The sequence below is a fragment of the Camponotus floridanus genome, unplaced genomic scaffold (assembly GCF_003227725.1).
Source record: "Camponotus floridanus strain SB8 unplaced genomic scaffold, Cflo_v7.5 scaffold16, whole genome shotgun sequence".
Classification (NCBI taxonomy): Eukaryota; Metazoa; Arthropoda; class Insecta; order Hymenoptera; family Formicidae; genus Camponotus; species Camponotus floridanus.
Window position 1 is genome coordinate 1610131 of NW_020229281.1, and position 18766 is coordinate 1628896.

At 36.5% G+C, this 18766-nt stretch overlaps 1 protein-coding gene across 3 annotated transcripts in view; it reads left to right on the forward strand.

Moving 5' to 3' along the window:
* LOC105248352 (lachesin) overlaps nt 1–18766 on the forward strand; it is a 213575-nt gene that overhangs the window by 84449 nt on the left and 110360 nt on the right. For 2 of the 3 annotated variants that reach the window (XM_025406925.1, XM_025406924.1), the window contains exon 2: nt 10091–10200. Coding sequence is in view for 2 of the 3 variants with exons in the window: in XM_025406924.1 (XP_025262709.1) it covers nt 10091–10200 (110 nt within the window). In the remaining variant the exon portion in view is untranslated. Of the gene's footprint in view, nt 1–10090; nt 10201–14833; nt 14966–18766 lie in introns of those variants that run through there. The other variant, XM_011253109.3, reaches the window with a different exon arrangement.

The following is an 18766-nucleotide window of genomic DNA, read 5'->3' on the forward strand; positions in this document are numbered from 1 at the left end:
TTGTTTCATTTATTTTTCTCTTACTTTTTACATTTCTTACATTTTTGTTCAGATTTATAATTAAATAGTTACATTTGTCAGTCATTTGTAAAATCAATTGTATTTGCAAATCGTATTATATTAAATAAACGATGGTTAATTTTAAAATATATTTTTACTTGTTCAGAGAGTTACTTTTCTATTTACTTTTCCTATTAATAAATGATATCTGAAGTAATACAATAAGTAAAATATTTGAAATTATCAATATAAGTTTGAAAATGTTATTTAAAGGAACATTTTTGCTATAATTTTTTTAAAACTGTTATTTTTAAATTATTATTTTTAACTATTTATTTTAAAATTATTATTTTTAAAACTATTATTTTTGTTAATTTTTCAATCACGCGTTTTGAAAATAAATATTTCCTGTATCTGTCTCTCATTTTCACACAGGGAAAAAATAAATTTTCAAATAATTGATAACTTTATTTAAACGAAACACTATTTATATAATTATTTTCAATACTTTGTGCATTTGAAATGTATGTATTAGCGTTCCCGATAAAATGTAAACGTTTATTAAAATATGTATATTAATATGGCTATCCTCGTTTGAATTTTATATCAAATTTCTTGTACTGTCGAGTGAAAATTCTATAAAATTTCAGGTATCAGACGTACAGGTATCGCATTTTTTTTACTGCAGTAAAACATTTATATACCGGAGAATTTTAGTATTTTACAATGTAATCTTTGGAGAACGTTAAAACCATCGACTGTATCCGCAACACGCGAGGCATTAGATTCCGACGCGAAGTCCGTCATCGCGTCGCGAGACAAAAGATGAAAATCGCGTTTGGAGACGTCGGAAAGGGAGTCTTTACGACGCAGAGACGGCAGGTAAAAGGCGAGTTGCATAGTGTACGTAAATCCGATATTCTCACTCCGCGCGTCTTACCTCACTCTCTTCGCGGGAGCGCTGAATATCCGTCACACGATACTTGAGGGGGTGGGTTCTCGAGAGGATTTACTTTACTGCAGATTGATGTATGAAAGAATATTATTTTACCGCGCGGCGTTGCTTTCAAGGGGGTGAGTTTAGCGCACCGAAACGACGCGGCGCTTCTCTTTACAAAATGTCCCGATATCTTCGAACGACCTAATCTCAACGGCTCCATCCTCGTTTTAAGAAACTGTTTGTACGTACGTTTATTCGCCTCGTCTACCGGCATTTCCCTAATGGCGTATAAGTGTACATCCTAATATCTCGAGGAATTATCAGATCTCGTTTTCGGGAACGATGCAGAGTCCGACTTTCTCATTTTACATCCGGGTCCAATTATACTTTTCCCCGGGAAAACGGAACATTTCCACGTCGTTCCGCGACCGTTTAACCGGAGTATGTACGAAGTTACGACGCCGGCAGTTCATTTAGATAAGATCTCCGTCTTTCTCCATTCGACTGCCAGACTTCTCGGAGGACGGCGAAGTCGCAGATTCTATCACTGGCAAAACAAGTGCGGTATCTTTTTCCCAAATCGGACGTTTTAACTATTTCTGCGCGTCGTAGGGTAAGAAAGTTTAGCGCAGAGATCTCATCTCTCTTTGAATGTTGCACGAATATTACGGAAAACAAAATAATAATATAGAGATCTCCTCTCCCTATTCTTCTTCTTTTTTTTTTTTTCTTTTTTTACAAAGTTTCATTATAACGGTATTTCCTCGCGCGTCTCGTCGGCTGGACTCGATCTTTATAACTTCTTTTCGTTCTCTTGCATTACTTTAAGATAAAAAATTCTCTGACTTTCCGCGTTTTTTCTCCGCGCGCAAGAACGTGGGAATTTTTCAGCGTGGACTCTTTATAAGAAAAATTCCTGGCGATACCGCAACGATTCTCGTTTTTCCTCGTTTTTACACGCGAATAATACGTACGTGCGCCGCTGCTTTTCCGTCGTTTGCAAGTTTCCGAGCCGGGTCCACCGACCATCGCGCCGCGCCTCGTCCCGTGCCCCTTCCTCTCGTAGAGGAAATGTAACGAGCATGCGGGGGAGGACCTCGCGATTGTAAAAAGCTATACGGCGTACGACGCAAGGGGTGCAAGTTGGTTCTCTCATTTGAATACTTAGATTGGAAGGGTCGCGGAGGGGCTTCGGGATCGGAGTAAAGAGTAGAGGTAGATCGTATCCGAGCGAGGGGGATGGGAGAAAGCCTGGGGGCCGCTTAATCGCGTTTTCCGAGAAATTTATGAGATCTGAGCCGATAAGGTAGGGAATAAGAGCAAGTCTGAGAGACCTCGAAAAGAAAAAAAAAAGAACGGCGGAAAAGAGGGAAATAAACGGGGCTCGAGGAGGGAAAGAGGGGAAGGTTAGACTGGAAACGCGGTTCAAATATAACAGTTCGGTTTAATGCGGAGAAACACTGTGATTCCCGAAGAGGCAAATCCTCCATCGGGCAGCTTGGAATGTTTTCGAAACACATGAATAAGTCACGTAACAATCGATAAATTATTCGATTCATTGTTTCTTTGTAAGTGTGCTGCTCTATTTTAAATCACAATTTGTAGTATTTATACAAAAGGAATATTTTTATAAATAAGTGTAATTTATATATATTTTAATTGTTATATACATTTTTGAAAAGGTTTTCCTTTTTTGAAAAGGAAATTTGTTTATTGAAAATTGTTAATTGAAAAATAGTGAATAAAAAGATAAATTTTTGAATTTTATTCTTTTAATGTCGTGAGGCCGTATGTTTTTTTCCTCGCTTTGAAATTGAATAACCGAATTTTTTGCTTTATTATATGCAACTCGAAAAAAAGTATTTAACTAATTTAAATAATATTTCATATGTCAAAAAAATAATAATGTCTTTTAATTTCGCGAGTCACTGTATTTTATCTTCTTTTGAAAAAATGTTTTCCAACATTATTATTTTTTTTTGACATATGTAAATTATTATTTAAATTAAATACTTTTTTTTAAAATTATTATTCAAGTTAAATACTTTTTTTCGAGCTGCACATAATAAAACAAAAAATTTAGTTATTCAATTTTCAAAAGTAAATTTTTTGTCATGTTACGCAACCCGGAGAGAAGCATTTGATTTATTTACACAATAATTTGTACATATTAAAATTACGATACTTTTGATGAGAGAAGAGTCTGTCCATAAACTGAGATACTCCACTTAATGCGCTCGATTCTGCATTGTAACATTGCGTATGGAAGCAAAAGAAACAACCAGATTCATCTCTATCTCGCGATTTTCTCATAATTTTCACTGTAAACCGAGGAAAAAGGTAAAAAGGAATGGGAAAAAACACACATGGAACGAAACGGGCGGCATTTGTGGCGCGATAAAAAAACAGGGCGCGATAAAAAACGGGTAACATTTGTCCTTTCCTCACGTTTTTACGTTTTGATCAATGCGATCGCGGGAACGGGAGATAATCCGCATTAATAGGAGGTAACGTCAATGAAGTTTTTTTTTTTCCGCGGCACATCCGATAATTGTGATCGCGCGGTCATATCGTCTAGCGCCACTAATCTAAGATATTTCTCTATTAAGGCCACTTAATCTTCGCAGCTAATGATGTCGGCGCGAAAGAAAGGTTTATCTCGCCCTCGCTCTTGTTTTTCCATCATCAGTCTACCACCATGGCAAAGAAGTGATATCGATAGATATGTGTGCCGTCGGCTTTTTTCGCTTTTCCAAAGGAAAAATCGAGAGGCTGCGTTGCCCGTAAGGCGGCTGATAAGGACGACTCATTGGTCCCGGGATAGACAGACTACTGTCATTTGTCAGAGGCATCTCCGCCGATGTGTACCGTTAAAGCCCGTCCAAAGTTTCTGTTTCAATCGAGCCGCGTCATGGTATTTTGGCGAATTTCATTTCACAATTAAAATTCAGTTGGAATATTCGATATTTATCTACATCTTCTCTGTATGAAAATATTTTCAGATAAATTCAAACAATTAGCTCGCCGTTTACAGCCCCTCTCGTCGCTTTGAACGGAAAGTAGCTCTTCTCGCAATCTGTTCGGAAATATTTCTAATAAAGAAAACTATTACCTAAGCGAAAAAAGCCACTCGGCAGATTATTGACAGAGTCGTCTCTGACGGGTGTTAAGGTGACATTAGCATTGAAAAATCTTACCCGTGAAAATCTTCGTCTCGCACGTGCGCAATTCGCACGCCGAGAGTGCATTCCACAGGCGTGGTTTTTCTCGAGTCGAGCCGAAAAAGGAACGGGAGGATGAAGAGAGAGAGAGAGAGAGAAGAAGAGGAAAAAAAAGAGAGAAGAGGGAAAAGCGGCGGGTGAAACGCACATCGACAGGAAATACTCCGGTAGAATCAAGATAAACTCCGTTCCAACGGGAATGTCTGCGGACGGTGATATGTGTATAAATTGTATACGAACGGTCGATGTGCGTAGTAAAGGGAGAGATGGAAAGAGAGAGCGAGGGAAAATGTTCCCGTGTGGCTTGTGCACATGTGTGCGAGCTCGACCGTCGTCTTATCTCGGATTTCGTTCGGACTTTACAGCCCCACGTAGAGGTCCTCCCGCAAGAAGGAAACAGTCCTTTTTCTGGTTGCGGAATCGGCCACGGGAACCCCATGCATTTCTGATGAACGTTCAGACCCGTACAACTCTTCGCGGCGATTTCTTACGGCGTCGTGTTTCCCGGAATCGGAGGACGATTGTGATCTCGATTTAATGAAAATCCGAAAACAATTCGATTCCCGATTTCGCACGCTGACTTTCCGCGCGGAGAGAGACTGCGATTTTTGCGATTTCATTTGCGGGGCACTTACCTTGCGTGCCTTCAACATACGATGTTCCCGATCGTCTCGACAAAATGAATTTTTCTTCCAATTATTCTTAAAATTTAATGCGTTTAAAATTCATGGATTTCAAGCGCGATGCAGCTTCGAGACTATTGAAACAAAAAAAGATAATCGCCCCGTTTCTTTTCTTTATTTAAATTTAGTTTTTATTATCTAGAGCTGAACCGAGTTCCAAGACATTCGATTTTATGATTTTTTTATTATGATGAACACACGATATTTATATTACAATTCGTAATTAAATTTGTGTGTGCATCTGCATTAAATATTGTAATGTTTCAAAAAATTTTGTCCTTGAGATTTACATTTTTCACAAGTATTAAAATAATTGTTATAGCCCACATAAAAGATTGATATAAATAACCATCAGTTACCAATGGTATTTATAAGTAAAATAATTTTTTCTCGCCAAATATCGACGGAAAAGTAATCTGTACACGATTGTACATCGAGAATGCAATTATCAAGTGCGTGCAAACAGGTAGAATTGGGAATTTAGTAAACGAAGTTGTCCGCGTACGCGACGCGTCAACACGATCGCGCAAAAATCATCCCCCCAGACCCTTTCCCCCCTTTTCTTCCTGTCTCGCCCAATATTAAATTACGTATCGCCTTTCGCGTTTATAGCAGCGATATTTCTACGACGGTATGCTCGGCAAGCTATGCCTTCGCTTGCTTTTTCGCGAAGAGTGCGCGGCACTACATGAAGTGGAAAATTGACATAAACTGTTGCTCCTGGCACTCTTCTTCAGCTCCCCAGTGCTCGGAGCATCGCACGACGCGTTGTTGCGGTTGTATAAGGCAGACTTTTCACCGGTTCCCCTCTTATACAAGTCACCATGAGACACCCTCGAGACAAGTACGGTCTTTGAGATTTACTCGACACATTATCTGTATTTAAGTGAATTCTTCGATATTATCTGGATTGTTCTTTACCACAATGTGCGAGACGATGATTTTCCTAAGGATTATTCTCTTGACATGAGTTTATTTTCAATATCGCGCGTAAGAGAAATTTAATTTGTAGATGAAAACGCGTTAAATTGCTTCGCACATTCTGTAAAAGTTTAGTCACGTAAGTTACTCGTTCTTATTTAAACTCCCTAACTCTTTCCTTCTTTCTCTCTCCCTTCTTCCTTCTCTTCTTTACTCTAGAGGAACTCAGACTTTTAGTCCATGTTGTAAGATAAGAGTTATAATTCTGCTGGAATTCCATTATTCCTTTCAGAAATAATAAATCAGTGTCTGATGAGACTAGGTTGGCCAGTCAGCAATTTCTCGCGATGTCGCGAATACAAAAACCTTAAGATCTCCTTTCTTCTTTTCTACTTTTACTAACATATATACATACAATATATCTCTTGAGAGAAATTGGCTGATTCCGTTTGCTACAATTTTGATTCCATTATCTAATTTCAACGAATCTAATTTCGATTAAAAAAAGAAAAAGGATATTGTTTATTTCCGCAATATTTTGAAGCGGATACTTTATTATGTACTACATCCTTTTTAGTAACTATTTTTTTTTACGAAGATAATCGGATGAGAATAGTATAGAGTACATCGCTTTATATTTCATAAAGTTGCTGATCTCTTTCATTTTCTACTAGAAAATAAAATCGATTTTCCTCGCAGAAATTTACATTCTCGATTGCTTATCGTTAATATTATATCATATAAATATTATGCTTCACTTGGAATACAATTTAGATTGTTACAAAATAATCTTTATCGTATTTTTCACGCATATTTATATATTGTAAACACTATATAAAAGAATTTGTAATAGATTTATAAATTTATAATAAATAGGGCGAATTTTTTTTATAAATTTTTTGTTTTCTTTATTTTTTTATATTATTTATTTTCTTACAATTTTCTCATGTGCAGAAATTTTTATATCACGTGCGAATTTTTTTATACAAATTTTGATTTCCTTATTTCTTTTATTTACTTTATTTCTTTATATTATTTATCTTCTTACAATTTTCTCATGTGCAGAAGAAATTTTTATAAATTTCTTATTTTATCAATTTTACTCATCGATGATAAGAAATATAATAAAAAACATCAAAGAGCTTTTTATGTTGTACAAATTACTAATTAACGAATCAAAGCGATTATCACATCGAATATCTTATGTTAGAATCGTTGCGCGGCTTGGCAATGCTGACACGCGACACGTGACCGGAGACTTGTCGCAGATATTAATTAAAATTCGCGCGGGCACTCGACCTGCATAATGAAGAGATCTCCCGCTCTTTAATCACCTCCGCGTCACATGAAAACCACCCCGACAACGTCCGCGCGTGTGCGCGTGTGTATGTAACGCTCGTATAAGCATGCTTCTGTACGGCTCTGTAAGTTATTCGCCTTTAGCTTCTCGCTCGATTCTCGTCAAGCGAGAGAGTCCGTCCCAATTACATGGCCAGGTTAAAGTTTCTACAAATAATACGGCGAAAGTTGCGCCGATCTTCCCTAGTCTCTTATCCATTTCCGCCATTTCCGCTTTTCAGAGGCGCGAGGAATAGTCTTTCTTTCGCGACGCGATTCACTCGCGGCTACGTCACTCGTCGGACTCATTATCGCGATGCAGCTTCATTTTACCGATGTCGTGTCAATTATCGCGCAACGGAAGTATCTCTCGTCAAGCTACTTCCTCTGCATAATTAATAGAGTTCGACAATTGACAAGACTTTGAACAAACGAGGCCTTATTGGCAGAGTAGATGCGGAAACAATTCGAAAAAATTCCTAAAATGTCTTTCTTTTATGTATTAATTGTCTTGCCACTTGTCTAATTATCTTTTTTACTATACATATGAAATAAGATTTTTAAAAAATTTGAAATAATCATTTAGATGTGACGCAAGTTTTTCAAAGACTTTAGATATTATTTCAAGTAAAAATTCTTGCAAATTTTTCTAAAATTATTACTTTAATAATTGATAATTTTAATTGTTGATTTTATAAAATAAACATTTTCTATACGTTTGTATCTTTAATTTTCAAAGAAATTAAATTTGGGATAATTTTGATCCGAAAGTACTAAATATTATTTGTATGATTGTTTCAATAAACTGTTGTCAATAATCATAATTTATTTTTTAATTAAAAATCTATTTCTATAAGTAATTATTTATATATTATAATACGTTTTATGTCACGCGTTATTAAATTTACTATTTCTAGAAAAGTCAGTACATATGATTCTGATATGTAACTATTCAAAGCACGCCTGAATGACAAAGAAGATTTTTGATTTCGAGAATCCGGCTCGGACGGGCCATTTCATTTTGCGACGCAACTGCGAACGATGTAGGGAAAATTTGGAATGTGAGTTCGAAATGCAGTCTCTCTGTACAACCGAACACGTCCGACCACATACACGCATGTTGTTGCACACGCGACTACCGGGCTGCTTTGGCCCCCTAAATAGTGAAGTCGATGGCGGGAGTCCAAAGAGAATTTTCTAGTGATGTACACCCCTTTTGGTTACTTGGCGAGCGAGAGTCGCTTCGATTTACCTTTAAAAACCATCCCACGTGCATAACATATGGTTGTCGGCCGCACGCGCGAGCGCTCTTGAATCTGTTCCGTCTAAAAAAATATACACTCGTCAAAAGAAGTGTTTCATAACTCAAGAAAAGACAGAATAAATATTACTATAATTGCAGAATTGCAGAAATAATTTAATAAGCTCGGATTTCTCTTTTCTCTCTCTCTCTTTTTTTCTATAAATGAAATAGATTTCTTTTCTCTCTCTTTCATTTTATTTCTTATTCGAGTACAAGATATGCGTCATTCGGATCTGAAATCGAATCTGAAATTTACAATAGCACCATTATGATGAAAAAAAAAAAGAGAAAGATATCTCGAAGAATACGTTATCGATTTTTCCTCTTGAAATCCCACGATAACGTTTGAAATTGTGGGTATTTTAATAAAAATTAAATCCTTTCACAGAGAACGAGGAACATTTTCCAAGCCAATATGTCGTGTTGTTGCAGTCCGCGAGACTTGCGCGAGAGATTACGACGATAAAACGAATTTTCGTAAAATATTTCGACAAGATGTACGACCACGTGTACGCGCGCGTTTCACACGCACACCGAGGTTACCGTCGCAATCTAATTTGATACTATAGAAAGTAGCGGCGCAGTAACAAAGAGCGATGTATCGCGTGTATAAATTCGTTTTCGCGACCCACCCAGCCCATTATGCGAGCTCGTATCGTGTCCTGCGCGCGACACCTTCGCCGCAAATGCGAGTCTCACGCATGAAATAACGTTACGCGCGACGAAGAGATGCGATCGCGGGCGGACAGGTGGAAGGAGAGCTCGATCTCCATAAGCATCTCGAAATCTTGTCGTAGATTCGATCGCACACATGCCCCACCCTCTCCCCCCGCACGCCAAGGACTGTCTATTCTCCTTTACCCGCCATCGAGACGACGACGGTGGTCGGAACGTAGAGACTTGAAAAATTGCATTTTGTATTCAATAACTAAGCTGTCACGCCGACTGGTGAGCTTCTATAACTCAAAGCGCATCCACGCAGCCACGCATACCGCCGCCTCTAGATCGATCGATCCTCCTTTCGGTGGTAAGCAAGGAAAGGGAGCTTGAGAGGGAGGAAGAGTTGGGGGGGGGGCGGCACGTACCGTACGCTCTCTTTCCCCCCCCCCTTCCCAACCCCCCCTGGCGTACTCGTGCAAACTCACTGACGTTGTGATTTCAAAAAATTCCGCTGTCGAACTTTGTATCGGATTTGGTCGATCGAGTTCCGCCATCCCCCTTCATCTTTCGGCGCCAATGTCTGACAGATCCCGAAACTGTCTCATATTCGTCAAGCGAATTTGGCGCAAGATTTTCTCGCCCCGTTGTTGTACGCGTACGAGTGTAAGTCTCGCGCGATCCGATTGTATTAAAATTTAATTAAAATACGACGTGACAATGAGATACAATGGTGTGCAAATAATATGTTGTAATGCTGTCGGAGCGATGCCGGATGTAGAATGTAATTAACGCGGGAATTTACGCATGATTTTGATTCCTTATCAGTCCACAAGCGTAATTAAATGTGCATATACAAGGTTATTAGTTAATTATTACATGTATGTTAGCCTAGACATTTTATCGCGGTTTTATTATAATATGGTATACTTTACAGATACCATGAAATTATATTTCACATGTATGTCGAGATACGTGCGCACACGCATACATTTTATATACTAATTATATTATTTATTTTTTTCAGTTTCCACCATCCCTGATCCTCAATTCGTCGACGAAATAGGAAATATTACGGTACCGGCGGGACGAAATGTCAAACTGGCGTGCAGCGTGAAAGATCTCGGATCGTTTAAGGTATGTAGAAAAAATATGAAGTTACAGTTGTTCGTTTTCTTCCAATTCATTCGTGTTCGCGAAATGTATTCGTTTTATTTTTTATCGATTTAATCATATTTATGAATTGTAATACATTAATGGAGTCGAGAATAGTTTATTGAATATAATTAAAAAGAATTAATGAATCAATAACATCAATATCTACTTGTATAACAGCTTATATTAATATATATATATATATATATATATATATATATATATATATCGAAGATCAAAAAAATTTAATTATCTTTATTAAAACGAGCTTCGTATTACAGACTTTTCGGATAAATATTAAACATTAATATTTTGTTCAGTCGACTTTTAATTAAAATTTGTAAGATCAATGTATTTCCTCTCTCTTTCACTTTCCGTCATTTTAATCTTCTAAACTCAATTTTTGCTGGAAGGCTAAGCAGAAAGTTATGAACGCGTGACATCGTTAAATCATCGTGGTCGGATGATACCGAAATACTTTGATAAATGTCATTCATCAATAAGGGATCTCATTAAATTCGAAGCGTGGGATGCTAGAGAAAAATCGAGGGCGAAGAGGAATACGTATCTTCGTAGGATCTTGAATAATTTTCTCATCTGGCGCACTCATCTCACTCAGCTGTTATCGTACACGGAATAAATTAATGGCACCGTAGACATATATCGCGCATTATATTTAATATATTTTCTTGCTACAAGCAACGAGTAGATCAAATTGGCTGCTACCAATCGTTAAATGCTACAAATCGTATAAATGCAGAAATTTCACAAGTAATCAAGTAATTTAATTCCGCTCCAGATATTTGAGATTATCGTTTTTTTTTCTCGCACTACGGTAAATTAAAACTCGTTAATACGAGCATGATAATATCGTTTTAAGCGATAAATTGCAAGGAGAACACGCGAGCAGTTCCTCTCATCTTTATTCACTTTTTATGATAGAAATGAGCTTTTTATTTATCACAGTGATGTTTTATTTAAATGTCACTCGAGGTATGTCATTCATAAAAAATAAGAAATGAGATAGAGAGAGAAACTTCATTTTTTTTACGTTAAAATTAAAAGCTTGCATAAATGCTTAAAAACATGCCTTTAGATCTCTTCCCGAACATTCAACTAAATCAGTCCTCTCTATCTTTTGCAAAGATTTTCTCATTTCGAAGCATGCCGAAGATCGAGACGGACAATACTTTGTCGGGCGCCTGCGCGGAATGATTTTGTATAGTGGTCCGAGTACACTGTACTACGGCTTACCTCTCTCACTACCACTTCTCCACCTTATACGAGCCTTATATTGCCCCTTAGTGCCCTTTAGTGTCCCATGGAAAGGCCACGAGGGATCACAACCGCTAAACACGCACTTAAACCACCCCTCGTATCTTCTAACCGGGATCAGCGTTATTACCCTATGATCATTCGACTTCGCCTGTATATCGAACGACGAGCAATCATTACGGCCAATCGATTATTATCGGTGGCCGCGTGACATTTTGATTTTTGCATAAGCGAGGACACGTAATGACACGCGCTTAAATTTACGCGTAACGGAAATCACAAGTGCGATCGATCGTAAGCGTCGCAACAAATGTAAAGGGAGGATAGTAGCGGAATATAATATATTAACAAAGAGAGAGGAATTTAATTTTATAAATTTTTCGAGAGGGATGAATAAAAGTTCTAATTTCAATCTAAATTGAAATGAGCCGCGTATATGAATTGCAAAGATATCTTTTTTTTTTTTAATCTCTGGACAGCGCGCGGGACGGGGAACAAGGCGGGATATTTTATATCGCTTTGAACTCCGTTTGATATAATTTTGCATTCATTGCCAGGGAATCCGAATTATTTCGCAATCTCTCTGAAGTTGCGCTTGATGTCGTTAACGGGTACATTTACGCGCGAAAAAATTTTATCGCGTTTAAACGTATTGCTACATTTTTCTGGTCTTCCGGATTGCACCCCTCCGTGTATTATCGAAGAAAAAATTCGCGATATTTAATCCCGATCGAGGCTGCAACGAGATTTTCCCAACATCTTTTTGCTCACCGAGACCGTAAGGATCAATCGCCTATTCTCGCGAAATCAAGATACATCTCGACTCAAGAAAAAACAATCGCTATATCAGTCAAGATATTAAAATTCCAAGTTTTTTTGCTGTACGTTATCGGTACGATATCTCGTCGAGAAATTTCCTTCGGCTTCTTAAACTTCTCATAGCAATACAACAAGAAGGAAAGTTAATCACAATCACGTTATATGAAATCTTAATTCAATCTTTACCATTATTAATACTGTCGTTTGAATTAAAGTTTATAAAGATTGTTTGATATCGATTTTCTTGTAGAGATTTATTTCAATTTTTAATTAATTTCGTTTTAGAAACTTTATACACTTGTGTTATTTTTTAAATTTATATTAATATAATTTTGACGCCCGCAATAATTAATTGCCTACATCAAAATAAATTAAATATAATGAGAAGTTGCATAAGTCAATAATTTACATAAAATTTACACAAATAATTATCTCGTTTAAATTTAAGCCTTGATATATTTTACGCAGTTATCATCGAATAAATTTAGCATCGTTAATTTCTGGATATAAATTCCATTCAAAAAAGAACTTTTATTCGCAATTAACACAAATCATCATTGACGATTGCTCCATTAATTGCCTATTTGGCGAAAACATAACTTTGTTTATCTTATAATTTCGTCTCATATGAATGAAAGGCGAATTCGCAACATATCTTAACGTTATAACTGCACGGAGGGAGAAGGCACGAAATTTTTTTTGGCATACGTATATCTCATCGGACTTTCAGCGGCGATTTATTTGGAATTTCGTCGACTAGACGTATACATATACGCGACTGGCAATTTTTCCGCTTCAATACAGCCAAATTCGCGAGCGCCGCGAAAGAAAGAAAGAGAAAAAAAAAAGGAAAGAAAGGAGAAAAACGCATGATTCGATGCGCAGCCAACGAAAATGTAAATCCACCGCAACTGTAGCCGATGGTGGCGCGCATCCGGCCGGAAGTAAAAATTCCCCTCGGCTTTATTGTTCTTTGGTCGCTTGCCCGATGTACAGTCGGCTCGTATCTTAACGTGGAATTTCCCCATTTACCGATACTATTTCGCGATGCAGATCGCGACTTCTGAATCCCGGTAAAACGTAAGGATATTGGCTCCGGCGATCGGTATATTTCTGCGGAAATCGAACGAGGAAGAGATGCCCGATAAGAAAATGCATTTCGATTCCTATCCGGAATACGAGCAATTTTTTTCGCCCCCCCCCCCTCCTCCTCCCCGCGTCGTGTCGGAAATTCGCTGTATACGAATATCACGCGTAAATGTATTTATACGTATATAAATTTAAAAATACTAGACAGAGAACGCGGATCTCTCGATGTGTTACAATTAAGAGTTATCCACGCGTAAAATAAAAGATCGATAATGCTTTTGAAATATGGAACATAAAGATGGAAAAAACATTTTTGTATCAGTTTCCTCTGTTTCAAATATTTTGCCCCAAGTGCTCGTATTATTTCCAACAAAGCCCGAGTCAAGGCGAGCTAGTTTTTTATTCTATCGGTACACGCTTTTAATGCCGTTGATTTGTCTCCGCTTTATTCGCGCAAGAGGGATCCTCCCTTTCTCTCGACCCCGCGTTTCGCGACGAGAGTCATCGTTGTACCGTAGAACAGTGCGTCTGTATTAAGCTCTTCTCAGATTATTCTCCAATTAATTAGCCCGAACGATTCTTCAATTGATCCTCGGCGTGCAACCCGCCACCATCGACGAGCTCCAAGAGGTTCGTTATCCTCGATTCGCTCTCACCCTTAGACACGAATGGGTAATGAACTGGAAGGTGGTTCGTACCCCCGGTTGTATTATTAAGATGTTAGATTGTGTTATGCTTGACCGCGCTTTTGGGGATAACGAGGATAATGGAATTAAGAGTGTCGCAGAAACATCTCGATATATCGCTCGTCTGTAACTTTAATAGCGTTATCTTCAATTTGTACTCCTCCTGCGTCTGTAAAATAATTAATTCCCTTGTGATTATTACGTCTAAATAAATATATTTATAAATGAAAAATTAACTTTATCCCTCTATTATTTTCCAGCGTCATATATTTTACATTTCTTTACTCTTTTTATCATCTCTGTATATTCCATGTACGTTTTACATTCCCTCGCTTCTTTTTTTTTTTTCGTTCAGATATAGAAATGCTAGCGAAATAGAGTCGAAAGAATCGCGCCGAAATGCGAGCTTTCGCTACTTTTAAAAGCCCAGTGTCCCATACGGGAAGGCTTTTTTCTCTTTCTCTCTTTTTTTTTTACGAAATAATCATCGATTTTTCCCCGCTTAGCTATCAGCTCCGCTCGGCGTGGGCTTTTTTTTTCTCTCTCTCTCATCGTCGAAAAATCTGACACCGGACGATCCCGCGCGCGTTTTTATCCCCACAAATCACACAGGGGAGCGATGCGGCACGCGATTCGTCGATAAGCTCAGGCTGTCTGCTCGCGGAACATCTATCGTTATATCGATCGCCGTCCGTTCACTCTCTTGCGCAGCACTCGACTGCTGTCGTCAGGACACACACGGCGGGGGTGTTTGTGGATATATGTGGACATATACACAGTGTGCGCAGAGTCTACTTCGGAGCGCCGACAGCAAAACCGCAAACACGCGGCTTGGCGCGACCAAACCTCAAACCAAAGCCAACACTATTGCCGCGGGGGTAAGTAGAGCTTATGTAGTTTCGATGAGCGACCGCGCGAAGGAAACTTCACAAAAAAGGATCGCCCCGTGCCTTCATTCATCACCCGCGAAATCGTTCCCACCGCGAAAGAAATTAACGCCCTTTATTCGCTCTTCCAGTCATTTCATCGATTCCGTGAATGCAAGAATGTTCCTTTTTTAAATATTTTTTTTAAATGCATTTTTAAAAGCATAAAAGGTGATCGTTTGTTGATAGTTTGCCGCAGCAATTGAAGGAGATTCGTAAAAATCGAATTTATAATAAAACTTTATTCGGCAAATGCCAGTTTCTTTCTATATAAAATTTATAAAATTCAATATGATTGACACGTCCTAAAACAGAACGGTCAGTAGTCTGAGATTGAAATTATTGACGTATGAAAATATTATTGGAATATTGACAATTTATTATTGTTTATAATTCATGTATATGTCTCAAAATTATATCGATAAAACGGAGCGACACAGAAAGAGAGGAAGCTACGATAAATAAAATAAATAAAATATTTAAAATAATCATAACAGAAAGACTAATATCTTTATTTAATTAATCGATCAAAATTTTATTTTGTTATTCGACTGTTTCGTTATTTATATTTATTCGTTATTTATGTTTATAAAATATAAACGTTTCGTGATTGCTTCCGCATATGCTCCGATCTAGTGCATTCACGTATTTACATTTAGAAAAGAGAGACGTCTAAATGCGGGATAAAAAGTCACTATTACCGCGGAAACAGTAAGATGCAATTCAACCCAGATCAAAAACGCAAAGGAAATGTAGTCATAGCTGGCGTAAAGAGAAAAATTAAGTATTTGCATCTGCGAGACGCGAAACCTCCGCTTCTCTGGCATTTCTTCTCCCTTATTTTCATACGCTTTAATACGTAAATTGCCGACTTCCGACATGATACAGATACTTAGCTTTTGTATATTCATCTACGTTTTTTCACTTTGCGCATGTAATGCGGTTTATTGTGCTCGACCGTCATTTAAATTATATATTTGGTATTTTTGCAAAACGCGACATTTTATATTTATTCTTAAAAAGTTTCGCACATATAATGTATAACGTATCAAAATCCTAATATACACTTTTGCAAAAGATAATCTGAAAATTCTTGAGGGCTTGTAAAATGTCTATTAAGCTGAAAATCGACATAATTGCTTGGAATTAGTATAAATGGGAAGTCCATTGCTTGTTGTGATAGGTTTCATTTGTTGATTGTCGAAGGCGCTATCTATAGGACTGCTCGTAGTACATAGATAGAATAATCATCCTATAGTGATCATCCCTATAATTCCCATTATTGAGAGAATGGGGTCTCCTAACACGATAATGCTCCTTCAAACACAGCACGAATTACTAAGGATGACTCTTGAAAACATTGCAATTCTAGAGTTGCTTTCAAAACTTAAGCAGTCATGTGGGATTGATAGTATGATAGCGTTGAAGAATGAATGATTCACTTAAATGATCCTCCCACGTCACCATTCAATATTGAATAACTGATTGTCTGAGCAGGGCAAATAGATGGAACACAGGAAACTTGATATATGTCAATAGCTTCATTGACTCAATGGCATGTTGTACCTACGAATATTTTAAAGCACACGGTGGTCGTACTATTTTTGCAGAATAAAATATGTGCATAAAGGAGAAGGATTGCATTTTTCATCGTTACATCGATAACTAAACTTGTTCATGCATGCTAATTTAATCTCAATCGTATTGCTCCCTCGCTAAATAACTCATAAGCGAGAAATTTTGACGGTCTGTTTGAATCGCATAATTGTCCTCGTTTAAAAATTTTTAAAAACAAAAGTGAGAAGGTGAAAATATTCCATTGATACTTCAATATGTACATAATATATATAATTGGCTTAAACGAAAGATAAATGCGTGGCTCATACGACAAGTCATTTCTTTACATTCTCATCTTTATATATCTTATTCTCCGACGGGATTCCTTTCCAGCAGCATAAATCTTCCACTACTGGCCTCGTTTTTTTTTAATTAATCCTTCCGTTTATGTAAAAGCGGAAACTAATGAGATATTTACGTTGCCAGAGTGCTCCTTTCTAATTCATCTCCTGCGAGGTTATTAAATAATGCGAAATCGACACATACCGAAGATGTACGATGGGGAGAATTAGAATTATTTCTGGAAAAAATTTCTTCAAGAATATATATATATATATATATATATATATATATATATATACACACACACGGAAAAAAAGAACATTCTTGTTTTGAAAATATATTTAGTTTTAACATGGAAACCTTAAAATGAGATTATATTGCATCAATTAAAGAAAAATATAATTGTCTCAATAAATTGCTTACTTGAATGAAGCCATTTTATATAGTTCAATCGAGAAAAATATATTCTTACGATTTAAGATTTAATTTTCTCGAATGGAAAAGAAACAATGTTCGACAGAAAATAATATTTTTAAATCAAAGATTATAATTTTCTTAAAATAGAATTAAATAAGTATATATTCTTGAGGTGACAATTACAATATTAAAATAAGACTATAATATTGTCGAAATTTGAAATTATTAAATTCTTCTAAGAAGATTATAAATTGTTGCGTATATACGAAACAATGAATGCGTTAGTTTAAGTATATAAGTTTTGATTTGACACTTATTTTTTTTCTATGTATATATATATATATACGTGCATATATATTCATGTATGTGTATTACCCGTTCGATGTAACGAGGCTTCATCCGGGCTCTTTTGGAGGTAGTTGGGCATAATAAAAGGAACAGTTCGGACTGATGGACGTGAAAATATACACACACACGCACACAGATCTATATAAATATATACTCATACAGACATATGGTAACGGTGCCAAAGTGCCGAAGAGTGTTTCGTGGTGCTCGAACTAATCGATGCGTTAATCTTCTGACCTTTTATCCCCACTTTCGACTCTCTCGCTACCGTTTCGACCCGCCCCGATCATCCGATCCCCATCGTACTACCCTCTTTTCCCGATCCGTTCTGTTCGATAGAATATTTTCTATCCGCTGAGAGTCGAAAAACGACGTTGAGATATTTCGAAAAATTCTTCAATCTTGGGCCACGCCTCTCTCTCATCGACCCCAATATTATATCGATAATTTTATATCCTAAGGTGTTCCTTCTACGGTTCATACAACGGTTTGTCAATCACGTCAGAGGGTACCTGTCAATGGTATCTACAATGATATTCATGTATGGAAAAGTGATAGCAAGAACTATCATAAAAATTAATAATGAATTTAAATTTTATAAGTAATATTTATAAGTAATAAGATTTAAATTATCTTTTTTCATTTGTAATTTAAATCAACTTTTGCTTAAATAAATTAATTTTTAATAAAGCATCAGGCTATTCGACTTAATCAGAGTGACTATATTTTAAATACATATTAAAAATATCTAAACTAATATGAAAGAAAAAAAAGAGAAAAAAGAAAAGAGAGAGAGGTTTAATAAAATATTTAAAAAATGAACAAAAATGAGTAAAATAGTGCACGTATTTAAAATAGAAAATAAAAATATTTGCATAAATATTTACATAAATTATTTTCCTTGATTACATAAATGATTAATATGAAATATTGTACACAATAATATATAGAATTTTAATATATATATTAAAATTCTATTTAAAATATTTGGTTGATTTTATGAATTAAAGAGAGTAATGAATATATTAAATATATATTTGTAAATATGTATTCCTTGTAAATATGTATTCTTTGTCAAATAATTAATTA